This window comes from Sphaeramia orbicularis, chromosome 19 (genome assembly GCF_902148855.1).
Source record: "Sphaeramia orbicularis chromosome 19, fSphaOr1.1, whole genome shotgun sequence".
Taxonomy (NCBI): Eukaryota; Metazoa; Chordata; class Actinopteri; order Kurtiformes; family Apogonidae; genus Sphaeramia; species Sphaeramia orbicularis.
The window spans coordinates 52,531,790-52,552,520 of NC_043975.1; the positions used below are offsets into that span (position 1 = coordinate 52,531,790).

The 20,731-nt window shown below is 46.3% G+C and overlaps 1 protein-coding gene across 1 annotated transcript in view; it reads left to right on the top strand.

The window, feature by feature from the left end:
• LOC115439494 (voltage-dependent T-type calcium channel subunit alpha-1G-like) overlaps positions 1–20,731 on the top strand; it is a 107,867-nt gene that overhangs the window by 65,652 nt on the left and 21,484 nt on the right. Inside the window, exon 12 of the mRNA XM_030163308.1 lies at positions 20,119–20,242. Coding sequence (XP_030019168.1) covers positions 20,119–20,242 — 124 coding nt within the window. The remainder of the gene's footprint in view (positions 1–20,118; positions 20,243–20,731) is intronic.

A 20,731-nucleotide genomic window follows, 5' to 3' on the forward strand; every position in this document is an offset into this window, starting at 1 on the left:
TTCTTAGAGTCCAACATAGGTCCTTCCGCTTGATCCATTTCCACTGGCTGCTTCTTTTGACTTCTTCAGAGACTGATCTAATTGTCTTCCACAGAGCCTGCCCATGAGTACCCAGGTCTTTCAGCAGCCTGATGGTGGAAGAAGCCACGAAACCTCTCCAAGCCACTTCAACCGGATACATTTTTGCCTTCCACCCTCGGTGTTGCACCTCCGCTGCCAGTTCTGTGTAGCGCAGTTTTTTGCACTCATAGGCCTCTTCAGCTGAATGCTTCCATGGGACTGTGAGCTCTCTGACATATACAAACTTAAGTGAAGCAGACCAGAGTGCCAAGTCTGGCCTAAGGGCGGTGGCTGCGATTTCAGGTGGAAAGATTAGCTGCTGGCCAATATCAACTAGCATCTTCCAATCCCAGGTCATGGCTAGCCACTCAGCTTCTGCTTTGATAGGATGGTTTGGCTTTTCCTGTCCTTCTCGGATGAATGTTGGTGCCGTGAAAGAGTTGGTTGTCTTCAGGGGCAAGAGGTTGATAGTATTCCTCTGGTTCTCAGGAGCTGCTGCCAGACTCTTGAGGATCTGGTTGTGCCTCCAGGTATAGGGCTCCTGGGTAAGGTAGGTCCTACAACCACTCAAGATGTGTTTTAGAGTTGCTGGAGTTGGACAGAGGGCACAGATTGGATCCTTGCCATACCACTGGTGGAGATTTTTTGGAGATGGGAGCACATCTCTGATGATGGAAGTGATGTTGCTTGCCTCCATGTCCCAGAGCTCCCTCCAGCTGAGCTTCCTCCTCTCTAGGCCTTCCCACCTCATCCATTGTCCTTACTTGGCAAGAGAGACAGCCTTTGGCCTTCTTTCAGCCTCCTCCTGACGGTGCACCTCCTTGACCATCATTTTCCTCTTCTCTGATGTTGAGACCTTGCGCCAAGATTGTTTACTTGCTGCAAGGCCAAAGCCTCCTCTTCCCAGATGGACATGCCCCACAATATTGTTGTGCCTCAGGGCTGACGTAGCATGCTACACTGTCTGGGATGGTGTCCATTTCCATCCAGTTAACAGGGGTGGTGCAGCATTGCTGATGGTCTGGTCTCTGGAGTCCTTCAAGGTTAGCTGGAGTCTCACTTTAGAGCACTTGAACTCTTCAGTGAGGCTCGTGATAGTTCAAGGACCCCTTTGCTATAGAGGCTGATGTTGGTCAGACAGCGTGGGAGTCCTAGCCATTTCTTCACGTATGAAGTGATTGCTTGCTCCATCTTCTCCACAGTTGTTACTGGGACCTCATAAATGGTGAGTGGCCGCATTACATGGGGGAGAAGTCCAAACTGCAGGCACCAGAGCTTGAGCTTCCCAGGTAGTAGGGACCTGTTGGTGTTTTCCAGGCTGTTGGGGATGCCCTGCCTTAGTTGATACACTTGATCTTTGTCCCTGGGGCTTGCATTGTATCATCTTCTCAGGCTTTTAACAGGTTGCTCAGACATCTCAGACATCTCACATTTTTAAGCTCTCCCTTGACTATTGAGATACTTTGTGACTTGCTCGGCTTGATTTTCATCCAGGCTAACCTGATGTTCCCCTGCACTTTCCCAAGTAGCCTCCAGGTGAATGCTGCAGTGGTGGTCAGAGTGGTCATGTCATATGGTCATATATGCTCACATAGGTGAAAGACGGATCCCATTCTTAGCTCGGTCACCCCCAACCACCCATCTTAAGGCCCTGATGATTACCTCCATGGCCTCTGTGAAAGCCACGGGTGAGATTGTACAGCCTGCCATGCTGCCTACGTCTACATGCTGCCGTGCTGCTGTGAAGTTGGCTGTTGTAAAGCACAGCTGCAGGTCTTCAGAGTAGGCTTTTACCAGAGTAGTGATGGATGATGGAACGTGGCAGAAATTGAAGGATTCCCAGAGGAGGTTATAGGGAACTGAGCCAAAAGCATTGCCCAAGTCAAGGAAGATGACATGGAGATCTCTTTTGTCCTTCTTCACCACTTGGATCTGGTGCCAGATCATAGTGGTATGTTCCAAGCAACCAGAGAACCCAGGAATGCCAGCCTTCTGTATGGATGCGTTGACATACTTGTTCCTCTCTGTGCTATTATGCTGAAAAAGATTTTCCCCTGAATGTTGGGAAGGTAAATTGATCAGAATTGACTGAGATGTGTTACTTCCTTCTCCTTGGGAATTAGCACACCTCCAGCCCTTCGCCACGCCTTTGGTATTATTCCCTTCTGCCACACTATCGTCATGAGCCTCAAAAGAAAGCATAGCACATCTGGTGCAGTCTTGCAGAGCTTATATAGACTCCATTTGGCCCGGGGGCTCATGCTGATCTTGCGTGGTGCACTATATTCTGTACTTCCTTCCATTCCACAGTACATCAGTAGTAGTTGGGATAGGCTCTAGCATCCCCATCACCTTCTCCAGGATTCAGTTGTTTGGAAAATGAATGAAATGAATGACTAACTTTTCCCACATACATGATTAAAAACCAACAAAAAGCAGGTGGTTTTCACATGTTAATGCTCAAACCAGTGAATGTTTGCTAATTCTGCTTAATGGAAGATTAGTGGTGATTAAATTCAGGATGTTCCTCTATGGCAGGGGTCTCCAAACCCTCCAAGAGCTGAGAGCTACTTATCCCCCATAAGTAGGTCTAGCCTGTATTAGAGTCAGTGCAGAGAAGACAGGAATGGTGGGGAAGAGAGAGGAGATGACATACAGTAATTCGATGCTATTTTTGTTGGTGTGTAATATAATATGTAATATTTTGGAGCTAAAAAATATAAAATAATGATGGGCATTTTATATATATTGTTATCTGGTGTGATAACATGCTATTTAATACATCCAATTATGTCCATACAATAGGTGACAGCCCGTTTCAGTAGGTTTCCTGTTTCATTGGATTGAACATTGTGAAGATGTGGACAAACTGTTATACAGGACATGAGAGCATGAGTTCCATCAGATCATCTTAGACACTGATCTTAAAAACAACTCACTGCAGAGAGAGAGAGAAAAAAAACAACAATACCATACATTTAACACATGTAACAGAATTGTGCTTCCACTTGCCCTCCATATGTCAGTAACACTGGTCTACGGGTAAAATGCTTCCAGAATAAAGGTAGTGAACTTTTACGAAGTGTGAGTCAGTGATAAAGAAAAATCAAGTCCAAAATCCTGGTTGGCTGAAGTTTCCAAGATACAGTCATGGGTCAAAATGTGAAATTTGAGAATTAATGAGAGATTGGGTTATACTCCAAAGGAATATTAGTCTCAGATTTACTTCAAAACACTGTCTGCACATTACAGTACATTCACTTTACTGGTTCTATCTAGTGGAACATTTATAAATCTATTGTATAAATGCACATACACCAACATATATGTGTAACTAGAAGCACTCGAAGAGCGCAGACCTCCGCCAAGGCTGATCAGTCCCCCCACCCCCCCCCCCCCCCCGTGGGCCCCCCCACCCCCGATCACCACCAAAATTTAATCATTTCTTCCTTATCCCATTTCCAACAAACCCTGAAAATTTCATCCAAATCTGTCCATAACTTTTTGAGTTATGTTGCACACTAACAGACAGACAAACAAACAAACAAACAAACACATAAACAGACAAACAAACAAACAAACCCTGGCAAAAACATAACCTCCTTGGCGGAGGTAATAACACTTCATCATATACCTTTAAAAAATCAGCAAACCAGCACTTTTGTCATTTGTTTTCCAATTGATCTTATTAAAATATGTAACATTTAGCACGTTTAATCTCTGAGGCAGATAAATAAAAACAAACTGTTGGCAGTGTAGTTAAGTGGTGCTCATTGGTTCAGAGGCTCCTCCTTCTGACTGGCAGAAGCAGAAGTTAGTCAGTACCATGAGGGATGCTCAGGGTACGTTTACAGGCTTGGTCCTCCACAGAAGCAAAGTTTAACAATCAGAAATTCTTGTTGTAATTGTGAGAATGGTTATTTCAGCATGTAAAATATGGCACGGAGATCACTTTGAGGTCATTTTGTTGTAATTGATAATTCTGGTACCTTTCAGTGACATCTGTGATGTACTATGCTAAAGTTAATAGTGCTAACTGTTTTATAGGGGAAAAGAGTTACCAGCTGTGACTGATCCACTGCATTATTGTATTTTCTTTATGATCAGTTATAGGGTATTTTGTTATTTGTATGTTATTTGTTATTTTACTGTGAAATTAGTCAGTACCATGAGGGAGGTGGAGACCGAGCAGAGCTACCAGCCGTGACTGCTCCGTCACGCTATTGTATTTTCTTTATGTTCAGAACAAATTTGCCTTTGAGTTATACCTGAGACTCTTCCTTCTGCCCTGTGGAACACCACAGGCAAGGCAAGTTTATTTGTATTGCACATTTTAACAACAAGGTAAATCAAAGTGCTTCACACAGGACATTGAAATACAACGACAGGGAAAAAGAAACACATTTAAAACACTATAAAAGAAACATGTAAAAGGTGATTAAACACAGCGAGTAAGAAAACAACACATAAACCCAAAAATATAAAACACACACATATTAAAGTAAGAGTTGCAGTGCAGAGTTTCAAAGGAGAATCTAAAATGTAAAAAGTCCAAATCCTTTTAGTCAAAGGCAGCAGTGAACAGGTGAGTCTGGAACCTGCACTGACTCTCAGATCTCAGACCTGATATTTTCTGGTAGTTTGTTCCAGATCTACGGAGCACAGAAACTGAACGCTGATTCTCCATAGAACAAATTACACAACACAGACAGGAAATAACCACACTGGTTCCACATAGTCCTGAAAATCAGTGTTTGTGTTCTATTGGTGTGCTCAGATGACTACAGTGGGTGCTGAATTTGCTGTGGTTGTGGATGGTTCTTCTCTCCTTTGGCCATCTTATATAATGTGGAGAAGGTTAATAGGAAAAGCTCCCTGTCGTCTGTTATTGTCAAAGCTTTAAGACACCTGAAGGCTCTTGGCTCCGGCTGGTTTTCAGTCTCAGCGGGTCGGAGATTTGGCCGTCGCTGACAGTGACACCGAGGACACGGGCCCTGCGTGGCGCTCATTCTGGCCTCAAACCGACGTCGACGCCGCCTGTGCTCACAGTCACATCAAGAGACAGTGTGGCGGCGGAGGACGGAGTCCAGCGGCGTTCACATGGACCTGGGTTCACCTCCACCTGGGTTTGAGCTCGCTGTCATCAGCGCTGCTACTGCTGATACTGCAGGGGGAAGTTTTTAATGAGTGGAGGAGGGGGCCATCTTACCGCCATGCAGTCAGTGGGATTAGACGGACGAGAATGAGCTGCACAACAAGCCTGGCCTGGGAACCTGTTTCTGCCACGAACAAAACATGGATCAGATTATACGCAGGCAGACGCTCAGGAAGTGGGTCAGCAGAACAAATAGACAGCACCAGAACATTCAGACTATGAAGAGTCAAAGCAATTACCTGTGGCAATTTTATGTCCAAATAATGATGGCGTTGCTCCTTCCACTGCCAGCTGATCCAACATCAAATCCATTAAAGCCGTATTTGTAGAAAACATTAAGTGTTCTCAGCATCCATCACCTCCTCCCTGGTACGCAGTCATCCAGTGCAGTTCATGTATTTGGTTGGTGTAGAACAGGCATGCCAAACAGGCATGCCCATGGGCCAAATGTGGCCTGCCAAAGGGTCCAACCCGGGCCATGGGATGAATTTGCAAAAATTACACTGAAGACATTAAGAACAAGAGAAGCACTCGCAGAGCACAGACCTCTGCCAAGGCAGATCAGCGCCCCCCCCCACCCCCGATCACCACCAAAATTTAATAATTTCTTCCTTGTGCCAGTATCAACATTTCCTGAAAATTTCCTGAAAATCCATCCATAACTTTTTGAGTTATCTTGCACACAAACAAACAAACAAACACGCACGCACACAAAGCACAGTGATCACAATACCTCCTGGTGGAGGTAATAAAGGATACCAGACGTGTTTTAGTTCAGGCTCCACATACAGACCAATATGATCTCAAGTAAAATAACTGTAAAATAACCTGTACCTATTCTGACGACTCCATTTTTTTCTGTTTTAGTGCAAAAAAAAATAACGTTAAATTATGGAAATATGTACATTCACAAACTATAGTTTAACAATAAAATGTGAATAACCTGAATATGGACAACCTGAAATGTCTAAAGAAAATGAAGTGCTATTTTAACAATATTCTGCCTGTTCCTAAATGTCTTATGCCTTTGTAGTTCTGATCTGTAATGCACATGTATTAATGATAAGTTGAGGCATAATGTTAAAAATACACTTAATTTCCCTCAGAAATTTCAGTTTTTTCAGGTTCTTCCCATCCAAACTTTTTTGTTTGGATAGTTTGTGAATGTAAGTATTTTCATTAATTTAATGCTATGTTTTGCACTCAAACAAAGAGAACATTTTGGAGGTGTCATTATTTATAGGCTGTTAGGTTATTATTTTACTGGTCTGGCCCACCGGAGATTGAACTGGGTTGAATGTGGCCCCTGAAAGAAAATGAGTTTGACATCCCTGGTGTAGAATCTGGAGGTGGAGAGCCTGGTGATTAAATGTAGCAGCTCTTATCTTTTTGAAGACATGTTGCATGAAGAGGAAGCACCGGCAGAGTCTGAAAGGATCCCAGCGAACACGTCACACCCACACTGAGACAGCGACGGCAGCCAAACAGACCCCAGAACACTTCATGATGCTGACAAGAAAGACAGGAAAAAAAGAAGGAAAAAAAAGTGAACATGGGTCCACTTAAATAATTGGCGTTTATCATAGAGAAGAACTAATTTATTTGTTTATTTATTTATTTGTTTGTGTTATTTAGCAGGAACAATGAGAATGATGATACAGAATATTACAACATGCAGTTTACAGTTTTAGATCACAGACCTGTTACACCTCGGCTAGAGGACCCGAGGGCATAGCATGAATACTTGGACACCTTTCCTCACTCCCAAGCCACAGAAAAACTGTGCCCTTTAACAAATAAATGGTTTATTTACAAACTAAGATAAGATAAGATAAGATATTCCTTTATTGATCCCACAATGGGGAAATTCACAGTGTTGTTAGCAGCATAAAAAAAACATACACAGACATACACATACACATAAAAACAGTCATATAAATTTGAATAAAAAAGTGTTTAAAAGGAGAGTGCAAATATTGTTCGATATGATGTAGTGCAAACGGTTATAAATATAAAAAATATATATATATATATAAATATATATATAAATATATAAATACGGATTGAATAACATAAGTGGAGTGGAGGGAGGGTTGTTATTACACATTGTGCATTGATCTAATGGGAGCAGGACTGGTTGTTCAGTCTGACAGCAGAGGGAAGGAAGGACCTGCGGTATCTCTCCTTCGTGCAGCGTGGGTGAAGAAGCCGGTCACTGATGGTGCTTTCTAGGGCTCTTACAGTCTCATGTAGGGGGTGGGAGACATTGTCCATGATTGATGACAGCTTCGCTGTCATTCTTCTGTCCCCCACCACCTCGACTGGATGGAGACTGCAGCCTAGAACTGAACCGGCTTTCTTCACCAGTTTGTTAAGTCTTTTCCTCTCTGCTGCCGTGATGCTGCTGCTCCAGCAGACCACACTGTACAGTATGGCAGATGCAACCACGGAGTCATAAAAGGTCTTCAGGAGAGCTTTCTGCACTCCGAAGGACCTCAGTCTCCGCAGTAGGTGGAGTCTGCTCTGGCCCTTCTTGAAAAGGGCCTGGGTGTTGGCAGCCCAGTCCAGGTTCTGGTTCAGGTGAACACCCAGGTACTTGTAAGAGTCCACTATCTCAATGTCTGTTCCCTGGATGTTCACCGGAGAGGGAGGGGTGGCCTTGTGCCGGCGAAAGTCCACCACCAGTTCCTTTGTTTTTCCAGCATTAATCTGGAGGCAGTTCCGCTGGCACCAGGCCACAAAGTTCTGGTTCAGTTCTCGGTACTCATTTTCGTCTCCGTTGTTAATGAGACCGACAATGGCTGAGTCATCCGAGAACTTTTGTAGATGGCAGTTTGTTGTGTGGTGTCGGAAGTCGGATGTGTAAATGGTGAACAGGAGAGGGGCCAGGACAGTCTCCTCTACATAAAGACAAGGTAATACAAACTCAACAAAATGGCAGCTTGGTGTTCGGGGTGGGCCCAGGCCAAAATAACAGACATTACTAACTCAGGAAGACAGGCTGACCTGCGAAAGAAAAGAAAGCAAAATACGAAGGCTGACGTCTGTACTTACTTAAAACTAGGGCTGGACAAGTTAATGCGTTATTACTGTGTTAACGCATTCATTAAATAATGCTGACAATTGTTTTTATCTCCCGTTAATGTCGTTTTATTCTAACTCCTATTCTTCTGCTTGTGTGCGTGTAGCGATTAGCTGCAGATAGACAACAGGTTTAACAAGAAAAGACGGACGCCCAAAACTTGTGTCCAAATCTGTTCCTGTAGACTCACTGTAAAACTGACACATACAAACTAAATCTGTCTGAGTTCTGTTCACTGCCGCAGTACATTTACATGGCATTATACATTTAAATGAATGGGAAAAAGACTGCTAGTTCGATGCTAACTTGAATGGGAAAATCCATAGACACGCTAACGATTAGCATTTACAGATTAATTTAAGATTTCCAACGTCTTTTTATCCAGAAACAAAGGCTCACATCAGAGATATTTGATACTATTCATTCTGACAACAACTGAACAGAAAATACTCACAGGCAAACGTTTTTGGGGCCATACAAACAGAGTGAAAGAAACGTGTCTGTTAGTTCCTTCTTATGTCTGAACTGACTACGGGAACACCGCAAGGACAAAACATATGTTAGTGACACTTATTCCCACCACTAGAGGGCCCCCTTTGTTTACTTTGAACAACTGAACATCACATATTATTGGGCTTATTAGTATTAGTACTGATTAGTGGGACTAAGACTCCTGTCAATCACTCACAAGTGTAAATAAACATGTGTGGACATAAACATGTGTAACAGTAGCGGTCTGTTCCATGGACATTTTCATTTAAATGTCTTCAGATGGTGGGGGGGAGAAGGACACAGGTGTTTGGAAGCACTGACATGTGGAATTATTTTTATCAGCGGAGTACTGCAGTCTGAAATATCACTGAAAGGAAATACACGCTGTTGAGGCAAACCCCCCCCATAACTATGCGATTAATCATGATTAATTGCAGAAATCCATGCGATTAATTGTGATTAAAAATTTCTGCCAGCACTAATAAAAACATGAGAAAACAAGGTGAAATAAATGGGCAGCCCACCTCTACGGCTGCATCCAGGAACAAAGTAATAAGTGAAGACGAGGTTGGGAGTAGAAGAACTGTGACCCTGGACCGGCCCGGCTGCCTCACTTTTATGGTCCGGCTGGCTGGTCCAATCCTTGCATGAGATCTGGCATCCACACATGTAAGATATCATCCCCTCGTGCACAGACGATCTGACACGCCCTCAGACAGACACACAGACCCTCCTCTGGGTTGAACCAGACCTCAGCCTGACTGATGCTACTTCCAGTGGAGTCAGTCTGATCAATGAATTCATTCCATTGGTTTTTCTAGTGCAGGGCTGTCAGACCCATGATAGTTCAGTTCCACATTCAACCCAATATGACCAGGAAAATAATAACAGTGAAAAAAGAAAAATTAAATTATGATAATGTGCATCTACAAAATTTCCTTAAAAATCTGAATAACATGAACAACTTCAAATGTCTTAAGAAAAACAAATGTAATCTTAACAATGTTATGGCTCAGTTTATCAGTTTATTTACGCATGTGTGTTACAACTTACATTACAATTACAAATACACAAAACATTTAATAACAAGCAGAATGTTGGTCAAATTGCATTTACTTCTCTTAAAACATTTCAGATTGTTCATATTTGTTCAGGTTATTCACATGTTTTTGAAAAAGGAAAGTTTGTTGATGTAAATATTTTCATGTAATTTTACTTTTTTACACTAAAACAAGGAGAAAATTTGCGGTTGTCATTATTTATAGGTTATTCTGACAGTATTTTACTGCTCTGACCCACTTTAGATCATACAGTATGTGTCTGTATGTGGAACCTGAACTCAAATGATTTTGACACCACTGATCGGTACTATCTTCAGTGTAAATTTTGCATTTCACAAATTCATCTCACAGGCCGGATTGGGCTGTTCGGTGGACCAGATGTGGCCCCTGGGCTGCATGTTGGACCCCTGTGCTCTAATAATTGATCAGGTTAATCAGATCTGCAGGTTATTCTATACTCTGTAAGAACGGCTAGGCCCCCCCCCAGGGACACTTTGGATTTCTTTATTGAAGTTTTGACATCATTCATGCAGAACTTTTTTCTCGTGTGGTGTCCAGAGCTACTGTGTGAATTTGAAGTGGGGGGGTGGGGGGTGCTTGAATACATGGTGTCCAGGTATGATAGAGGCTGTAGCGGTGCCAGCCTCTGTTCTGTATGAATAAGGTTCAGCAGTCAGTGGCTTCACACAGACCCAGTGAGTGTTGACCCAACGGCACCGGCACCACTAAAGAAAACCACCAGCCCTGAGCACAGTCCTCCTCATGTGCACTTCCACCCATGTAAGGCATCACAGTGGGTTCGATGCACACTGTAATCCCCTCCAGTCATATATAATGACCATTCCCTCCTCCTTTCTGTTTGTTGTCATGAGCTAAAAGCCTTGGAACCTTTTCATGTCTGCTTATGAAAGTCAGGCATAATTCATGACTCCTAATTCTACAGCGGTTCATGACAGACTTACTGGATGGGAGACAAGTTCTCTTCAATTGAATGAGATCTTTCATGACTTGTTAAGTGTCCACAAGCACTAAATGTCCTTAGAAATGATGGAATATAAACCAGCGTATAGAGGGTCTGCACATCCGTCACCCCCCCCCACCCAGGCCACGCCCCTCTCAGTCAGACTGAGTGTCTTAAACCAACCTGCTCAACATGACGGAGTACAGCAGTAAACACAGCCAGAGCAAAGGAGCATGGGAAATCTGAAATTAAATGAAGGACAGTTGGACTGGACATGGATCTGTACCAGCTACCAAAGAACAAGTGGTCCAGAACTAGGACCAGAACCAGCTGATCCAAAGGGTCCAAAACTAGGCCCAGAACCAGCTGATCCAAAGGCTCCAAAACGAGGGCCCAGAACCAGCTGATCCAAAGGGTCTAAAACTAGGGCCCAGAACCAGCTGATCCAAAGGCTCCAAAACTAGGGCCCAGAACCAGCTGATCCAAAGGCTCCAAAACTAGGACCAGAACCAGCTGATCCAAAGGGTCTAAAACTAGAGCCCAGAACCAGCTGATCCAAAGGCTCCAAAACTAGGGCCCAGAACCAGCTGATCCAAAGGCTCCAAAACTAGGACCAGAACCAGCTGATCCAAAGGGTCTAAAACTAGGGCCCAGAACCAGCTGATCCAAAGGATCCAAAACTAGGACCAGAACCAGCTGATCCAAAGGGTCTAAAACTAGGGCCCAGAACCAGCTGATCCAAAGGCTCCAAACCTAGGACCAGAACCAGCTGATCCAAAGGGTCCAAAACTTGGGCCCAGAACCAGCTGATCCAAAGGGTCCAAAACTAGGGCCCAGAACCAGCTGATCCAAAGGCTCCAAAACTAGGACCAGAACCAGCTGATCCAAAGGGTCTAAAACTAGGGCCCAGAACCAGCTGATCCAAAGGCTCCAAAACTAGGGCCCAGAACCAGCTGATCCAAAGGCTCCAAAACTAGGACCAGAACCAGCTGATCTAAAGGGTCCAAAACTAGGCCCAGAACCAGCTGATCCAAAGGCTCCAAAACTAGGACCAGAACCAGCTGATCCAAAGGGTCTAAAACTAGGGCCCAGAACCAGCTGATCCAAAGGCTCCAAAACTAGGACCAGAACCAGCTGATCCAAAGGGTCTAAAACTAGAGCCCAGAACCAGCTGATCCAAAGGCTCCAAAACTAGGGCCCAGAACCAGCTGATCCAAAGGCTCCAAAACTAGGACCAGAACCAGCTGATCCAAAGGGTCTAAAACTAGGGCCCAGAACCAGCTGATCCAAAGGCTCCAAAACTAGGACCAGAACCAGCTGATCCAAAGGCTCTAAAACTAGGGCCCAGAACCAGCTGATCCAAAGGCTCCAAAACTAGGACCAGAACCAGCTGATCCAAAGGGTCCAAAACTAGGGCCCAGAACCAGCTGATCCAAAGGCTCCAAAACTAGGGCCCAGAACCAGCTGATCCAAAGGCTCCAAAACTAGGACCAGAACCAGCTGATCCAAAGGGTCCAAAACTAGGCCCAGAACCAGCTGATCCAAAGGGTCTAAAACTAGGGCCCAGAACCAGCTGATCCAAAGGCTCCAAAACTAGGACCAGAACCAGCTGATCCAAAGGCTCCAAAACGAGGGCCCAGAACCAGCTGATCCAAAGGGTCTAAAACTAGGGCCCAGAACCAGCTGATCCAAAGGCTCCAAAACTAGGGCCCAGAACCAGCTGATCCAAAGGCTCCAAAACTAGGACCAGAACCAGCTGATCCAAAGGGTCTAAAACTAGAGCCCAGAACCAGCTGATCCAAAGGCTCCAAAACTAGGACCAGAACCAGCTGATCCAAAGGGTCTAAAACTAGGGCCCAGAACCAGCTGATCCAAAGGCTCCAAAACTAGGACCAGAACCAGCTGATCCAAAGGGTCTAAAACTAGGGCCCAGAACCAGCTGATCCAAAGGCTCCAAAACCAGGACCAGAACCAGCTGATCCAAAGGGTCCAAAACTAGGGCCCAGAACCAGCTGATCCAAAGGGTCCAAAACTAGGGCCCAGAACCAGCTGATCCAAAGGCTCCAAAACTAGGACCAGAACCAGCTGATCCAAAGGGTCTAAAACTAGGGCCCAGAACCAGCTGATCCAAAGGCTCCAAAACTAGGGCCCAGAACCAGCTGATCCAAAGGGTCTAAAACTAGGGCCCAGAACCAGCTGATCCAAAGGCTCCAAAACTAGGACCAGAACCAGCTGATCCAAAGGGTCCAAAACTAGGCCCAGAACCAGCTGATCCAAGGGCTCCAAAACTAGGACCAGAACCAGCTGATCCAAAGGGTCTAAAACTAGGGCCCAGAACCAGCTGATCCAAAGGCTCCAAAACGAGGGCCCAGAACCAGCTGATCCAAAGGGTCTAAAACTAGGGCCCAGAACCAGCTGATCCAAAGGCTTCAGAACTAGGACCAGAACCAGCTGATCCAAAGGGTCCAAAACTAGGCCCAGAACCAGCTGATCCAAAGGGTCTAAAACTAGGGCCCAGAACCAGCTGATCCAAAGGCTCCAAAACTAGGGCCCAGAACCAGCTGATCCAAAGGCTCCAAAACTAGGACCAGAACCAGCTGATCCAAAGGGTCTAAAACTAGAGCCCAGAACCAGCTGATCCAAAGGCTCCAAAACTAGGGCCCAGAACCAGCTGATCCAAAGGCTCCAAAACTAGGACCAGAACCAGCTGATCCAAAGGGTCTAAAACTAGGGCCCAGAACCAGCTGATCCAAAGGCTCCAAAACTAGGACCAGAACCAGCTGATCCAAAGGGTCTAAAACTAGGGCCCAGAACCAGCTGATCCAAAGGCTCCAAAACTAGGACCAGAACCAGCTGATCCAAAGGGTCCAAAACTAGGGCCCAGAACCAGCTGATCCAAAGGGTCCAAAACTAGGGCCCAGAACCAGCTGATCCAAAGGCTCCAAAACTAGGACCAGAACCAGCTGATCCAAAGGGTCTAAAACTAGGGCCCAGAACCAGCTGATCCAAAGGCTCCAAAACTAGGGCCCAGAACCAGCTGATCCAAAGGCTCCAAAACTAGGACCAGAACCAGCTGATCTAAAGGGTCCAAAACTAGGCCCAGAACCAGCTGATCCAAAGGCTCCAAAACTAGGACCAGAACCAGCTGATCCAAAGGGTCTAAAACTAGGGCCCAGAACCAGCTGATCCAAAGGCTCCAAAACTAGGACCAGAACCAGCTGATCCAAAGGGTCTAAAACTAGAGCCCAGAACCAGCTGATCCAAAGGCTCCAAAACTAGGGCCCAGAACCAGCTGATCCAAAGGCTCCAAAACTAGGACCAGAACCAGCTGATCCAAAGGGTCTAAAACTAGGGCCCAGAACCAGCTGATCCAAAGGCTCCAAAACTAGGACCAGAACCAGCTGATCCAAAGGCTCTAAAACTAGGGCCCAGAACCAGCTGATCCAAAGGCTCCAAAACTAGGACCAGAACCAGCTGATCCAAAGGGTCCAAAACTAGGGCCCAGAACCAGCTGATCCAAAGGCTCCAAAACTAGGGCCCAGAACCAGCTGATCCAAAGGCTCCAAAACTAGGACCAGAACCAGCTGATCCAAAGGGTCCAAACTAGGCCCAGAACCAGCTGATCCAAAGGGTCTAAAACTAGGGCCCAGAACCAGCTGATCCAAAGGCTCCAAAACTAGGACCAGAACCAGCTGATCCAAAGGCTCCAAAACGAGGGCCCAGAACCAGCTGATCCAAAGGGTCTAAAACTAGGGCCCAGAACCAGCTGATCCAAAGGCTCCAAAACTAGGGCCCAGAACCAGCTGATCCAAAGGCTCCAAAACTAGGCCCAGAACCAGCTGATCCAAAGGGTCTAAAACTAGAGCCCAGAACCAGCTGATCCAAAGGCTCCAAAACTAGGACCAGAACCAGCTGATCCAAAGGGTCTAAAACTAGGGCCCAGAACCAGCTGATCCAAAGGCTCCAAAACTAGGACCAGAACCAGCTGATCCAAAGGGTCTAAAACTAGGGCCCAGAACCAGCTGATCCAAAGGCTCCAAAACTAGGACCCGAACCAGCTGATCCAAAGGGTCCAAAACCAGGGCCCAGAACCAGCTGATCCAAAGGGTCCAAAACTAGGGCCCAGAACCAGCTGATCCAAAGGCTCCAAAACTAGGACCAGAACCAGCTGATCCAAAGGGTCTAAAACTAGGGCCCAGAACCAGCTGATCCAAAGGCTCCAAAACTAGGGCCCAGAACCAGCTGATCCAAAGGCTCCAAAACTAGGACCAGAACCAGCTGATCCAAAGGGTCCAAAACTAGGCCCAGAACCAGCTGATCCAAGGGCTCCAAAACTAGGACCAGAACCAGCTGATCCAAAGGGTCTAAAACTAGGGCCCAGAACCAGCTGATCCAAAGGCTCCAAAACGAGGGCCCAGAACCAGCTGATCCAAAGGGTCTAAAACTAGGGCCCAGAACCAGCTGATCCAAAGGCTTCAGAACTAGGACCAGAACCAGCTGATCCAAAGGGTCCAAAACTAGGCCCAGAACCAGCTGATCCAAAGGGTCTAAAACTAGGGCCCAGAACCAGCTGATCCAAAGGCTCCAAAACTAGGACCAGAACCAGCTGATCCAAAGGCTCCAAAACGAGGGCCCAGAACCAGCTGATCCAAAGGGTCTAAAACTAGGGCCCAGAACCAGCTGATCCAAAGGCTCCAAAACTAGGGCCCAAAACCAGCTGATCCAAAGGCTCCAAAACTAGGACCAGAACCAGCTGATCCAAAGGGTCTAAAACTAGGCCCAGAACCAGCTGATCCAAAGGCTCCAAAACTAGGACCAGAACCAGCTGATCCAAAGGGTCTAAAACTAGAGCCCAGAACCAGCTGATCCAAAGGCTCCAAAACTAGGGCCCAGAACCAGCTGATCCAAAGGCTCCAAAACTAGGACCAGAACCAGCTGATCCAAAGGGTCTAAAACTAGGGCCCAGAACCAGCTGATCCAAAGGCTCCAAAACTAGGACCAGAACCAGCTGATCCAAAGGGTCTAAAACTAGGGCCCAGAACCAGCTGATCCAAAGGCTCCAAAACTAGGACCAGAACCAGCTGATCCAAAGGGTCCAAAACTAGGGCCCAGAACCAGCTGATCCAAAGGCTCCAAAACTAGGACCAGAACCAGCTGATCCAAAGGGTCTTAAACTAGGGCCCAGAACCAGCTGATCCAAAGGCTCCAAAACTAGGGCCCAGAACCAGCTGATCCAAAGGCTCCAAAACTAGGACCAGAACCAGCTGATCCAAAGGGTCCAAAACTAGGCCCAGAACCAGCTGATCCAAAGGCTCCAAAACTAGGACCAGAACCAGCTGATCCAAAGGGTCTAAAACTAGGGCCCAGAACCAGCTGATCCAAAGGCTCCAAAACTAGGACCAGAACCAGCTGATCCAAAGGGTCTAAAACTAGGGCCCAGAACCAGCTGATCCAAAGGCTCCAAAACTAGGACCAGAACCAGCTGATCCAAAGGGTCTAAAACTAGGGCCCAGAACCAGCTGATCCAAAGGCTCCAAAACTAGGGCCCCGAACCAGCTGATCCAAAGGCTCCAAAACTAGGGCCCAGAACCAGCTGATCCAAAGGCTCCAAAACTAGGACCAGAACCAGCTGATCCAAAGGGTCCAAAACTAGGCCCAGAACCAGGTGATCCAAAGGCTCCAAAACTAGGACCAGAACCAGCTGATCCAAATGTCTAAAACTAGGGCCCAGAACCAGCTGATCCAAAGGCTCCAAAACTAGGCCCAGAACCAGCTGATCCAAAGGGTCTAAAACTAGGGCCCAGAACCAGCTGATCCAAAGGCTCCAAAACTAGGGCCCAGAACCAGCTGATCCAAAGGCTCCAAAACTAGGGCCCAGAACCAGCTGATCCAAAGGCTCCAAAACTAGGACCAGAACCAGCTGATCCAAAGGGTCCAAAACTAGGCCCAGAACCAGCTGATCCAAAGGCTCCAAAACTAGGACCAGAACCAGCTGATCCAAAGGGTCTAAAACTAGGGCCCAGAACCAGCTGATCCAAAGGCTCCAAAACTAGGGCCCAGAACCAGCTGATCCAAAGGGTCTAAAACTAGGGCCCAGAACCAGCTGATCCAAAGGCTTCAAAACTAGGGCCCAGAACCAGCTGATCCAAAGGGTCCAAAACTAGGACCAGAACCAGCTGATCCAAAGGCTCCAAAACTAGGGTCCAGAACCAGCTGATCCAAAGGGTCTAAAACTAGAGCCCAGAACCAGCTGATCCAAAGGCTCCAAAACTAGGGCCCAGAACCAGCTGATCCAAAGGCTCCAAAACTAGGGCCCAGAACCAGCTGATCCAAAGGGTCTAAAACTAGGGCCCAGAACCAGCTGATCCAAAGGCTCCAAAACTAGGGCCCAGAACCAGCTGACCCAAAGGCTCCAAAACTAGGACCAGAACCAGCTGATCCAAAGGGTCTAAAACTATGGCCCAGAACCAGCTGATCCAAAGGCTCCAAAACTAGGACCAGAACCAGCTGATCCAAAGGCTCCAAAACTAGGACCAGAACCAGCTGATCCAAAGGGTCTAAAACTAGGGCCCAGAACCAGCTGATCCAAAGGGTCCAAAACTAGGGCCCAGAACCAGCTGATCCAAAGGGTCTAAAACTAGGGCCCAGAACCAGCTGATCCAAAGGCTCCAAAACTAGGGCCCAGAACCAGCTGATCCAAAGGGTCTAAAACTAGGGCCCAGAACCAGCTGATCCAAAGGCTTCAAAACTAGGGCCCAGAACCAGCTGATCCAAAGGGTCCAAAACTAGGACCAGAACCAGCTGATCCAAAGGCTCCAAAACTAGGGTCCAGAACCAGCTGATCCAAAGGGTCTAAAACTAGAGCCCAGAACCAGCTGATCCAAAGGCTCCAAAACTAGGGCCCAGAACCAGCTGATCCAAAGGCTCCAAAACTAGGGCCCAGAACCAGCTGATCCAAAGGGTCTAAAACTAGGGCCCAGAACCAGCTGATCCAAAGGCTCCAAAACTAGGGCCCAGAACCAGCTGACCCAAAGGCTCCAAAACTAGGACCAGAACCAGCTGATCCAAAGGGTCTAAAACTATGGCCCAGAACCAGCTGATCCAAAGGCTCCAAAACTAGGACCAGAACCAGCTGATCCAAAGGCTCCAAAACTAGGACCAGAACCAGCTGATCCAAAGGGTCTAAAACTAGGGCCCAGAACCAGCTGATCCAAAGGGTCCAAAACTAGGGCCCAGAACCAGCTGATCCAAAGGGTCTAAAACTAGGGCCCAGAACCAGCTGATCCAAAGGCTCCAAAACTAGGGCCCAGAACCAGCTGATCCAAAGGGTCCAAAACTAGGACCAGAACCAGCTGATCCAAAGGCTCCAAAACTAGGGTCCAGAACCAGCTGATCCAAAGGGTCTAAAACTAGAGCCCAGAACCAGCTGATCCAAAGGCTCCAAAACTAGGGCCCAGAACCAGCTGATCCAAAGGCTCCAAAACTAGGGCCCAGAACCAGCTGATCCAAAGGGTCTAAAACTAGGGCCCAGAACCAGCTGATCCAAAGCCTCCAAAACTAGGGCCCAGAACCAGCTGACCCAAAGGCTCCAAAACTAGGACCAGAACCAGCTGATCCAAAGGGTCTAAAACTATGGCCCAGAACCAGCTGATCCAAAGGCTCCAAAACTAGGACCAGAACCAGCTGATCCAAAGGCTCCAAAACTAGGACCAGAACCAGCTGATCCAAAGGCTCCAAAACTAGGACCAGAACCAGCTGATCCAAAGGCTCCAAAACTAGGGCCCAGAACCAGCTGATCCAAAGGCTCCAAAACTAGGGCCCAGAACCAGCTGACCCAAAGGCTCCAAAACTAGGACCAGAACCAGCTGATCCAAAGGGTCTAAAACTATGGCCCAGAACCAGCTGATCCAAAGGCTCCAAAACTAGGACCAGAACCAGCTGATCCAAAGGGTCTAAAACTAGGGTCCAGAACCAGCTGATCCAAAGGGTCTAAAACTAGAGCCCAGAACCAGCTGATCCAAAGGCTCCAAAACTAGGGCCCAGAACCAGCTGATCCAAAGGCTCCAAAACTAGGGCCCAGAACCAGCTGATCCAAAGGCTCCAAAACTAGGGCCCAGAGCCAGCTGACCCAAAGGCTCCAAAACTAGGACCAGAACCAGCTGATCCAAAGGGTCTAAAACTATGGCCCAGAACCAGCTGATCCAAAGGCTCCAAAACTAGGACCAGAACCAGCTGATCCAAAGGGTCTAAAACTAGGGCCCAGAACCAGCTGATCCAAAGGGTCTAAAACTAGGGCCCAGAACCAGCTGATCCAAAGGTCATTTCCAGTAGGTCGTGGACTGACCCCAGTGAATCTATGCATGATCTACTGGGACTGAGCAGATTTCCTGAGTCTAGTTCAGATCCAGTCCTTTATCCAACACAGATACTACTGCTGTGGACCAGCAGGGCACCACTGCATTCTGGGAAATTAGCAGATTTACACCACCTGGTTTAAATTAACACATTATTCTGGTAATATTATGGTTTTCTTGTCAGAATGACGACTTTAATCTCATAAACCAATGACATTTTTGTTAAATTATGAGTTGGTTTTTTTTTTTTATAACTATGACTTTATTCTCATTAAATTCCAGGTTTTATCTCCATATTTTCTGACTTTCTTCTGGTAGTGCCCAGTGTTTTTCTTTTCTTCTGTGGTCCTAATACTCCGTCGTAGCTTTATTCTCCAGTTCCTCCGTATTTGTAAAACTAGGTTGGCCTCAGTTTCAGTTCGTTTACTAATCATGTAGGAGCACAAGGTTCACAATCACAAAATGAGACAAAAACCAGGAAAGATCTCATCATGAAACCAGGAGCTGCACTAAGAAGGACCGTTAGCCAAAACAATAGGTCATTTCAGGTCTGATTGGACCCAAAAATACAGCATCAGTGAATGTTAGCTGACCCCAAACAGGATCCACAGATCTAGGTTTGGTTTCCTGGATTTGTGGATCCATCTCCTTCTCTTTTCTGTCTTTGGGTGTCTGTAAACGATAGCTCCCACTGCTTTAAGAACCTGAAAATACAATCAACCAACAACAGCTCTGCTTCATTTTGGATTCAATATTGTTCTTCAGTTTAGACAGGATTGAAGCCATCGCTGTCACTCATCTCCCTCTTTCTGACACTCAGTGGGCGGAGCCACGGTGACTTCCGCTAGCGCTGACGTCACATGCAGACCCTGTATAATGTGTTTGATCTCGCTTCCATCTCCACCTCCATCTCTACTCTTGTCAGTGTCAGTGAATGTGTCTTTCTTTGACAGGTTTCGCATCACGTGCAATAAGATCATCACACACAAGATGTTTGACCACGTGGTGTTGGTCATTATCTTCCTCAACTGCATCACCATTGCCATGGAGAGGCCTCGCATCGACCCAAGCAGTGCCGTGAGTCCAACCGCTAACACTGACCCTAACACTGACCCTAACACTGACCCTAACACTGACCCTACCCCACAACAATGTCACCCATTCTGTGCCAGACTAAGGGCTCTTTTTTGCTCTACCTTAAAAACGTAGACGCTTATGGATGGAGTGTTCTGTCCGTCTTCAGTGTACATGCCGTTCTTAATTCTGTCCATTTTCTGGGAGCTTGTGGATGCAAACCCAGATGGAGAATACAGAGCAGTACCACCTGGAGGTAGTGTTGAAATTTGAAGACAGTAATTTCCATAAATAGTGGGATTTTTCTAAGAGGGACTGTGATTTAGTGAAAAACAAGACACATTTATGACAATGACTCTTCTCAGTATCAGCATTAGTTTCCACATTGGTAAAACCTCGTCTGTCGTCACCATGTTTGTTACTATTGATTTTCTTCTTATTATTATTAAAAACTTTACTCTTCTTCATGGTATTTGGCCAGTATGGTAATTA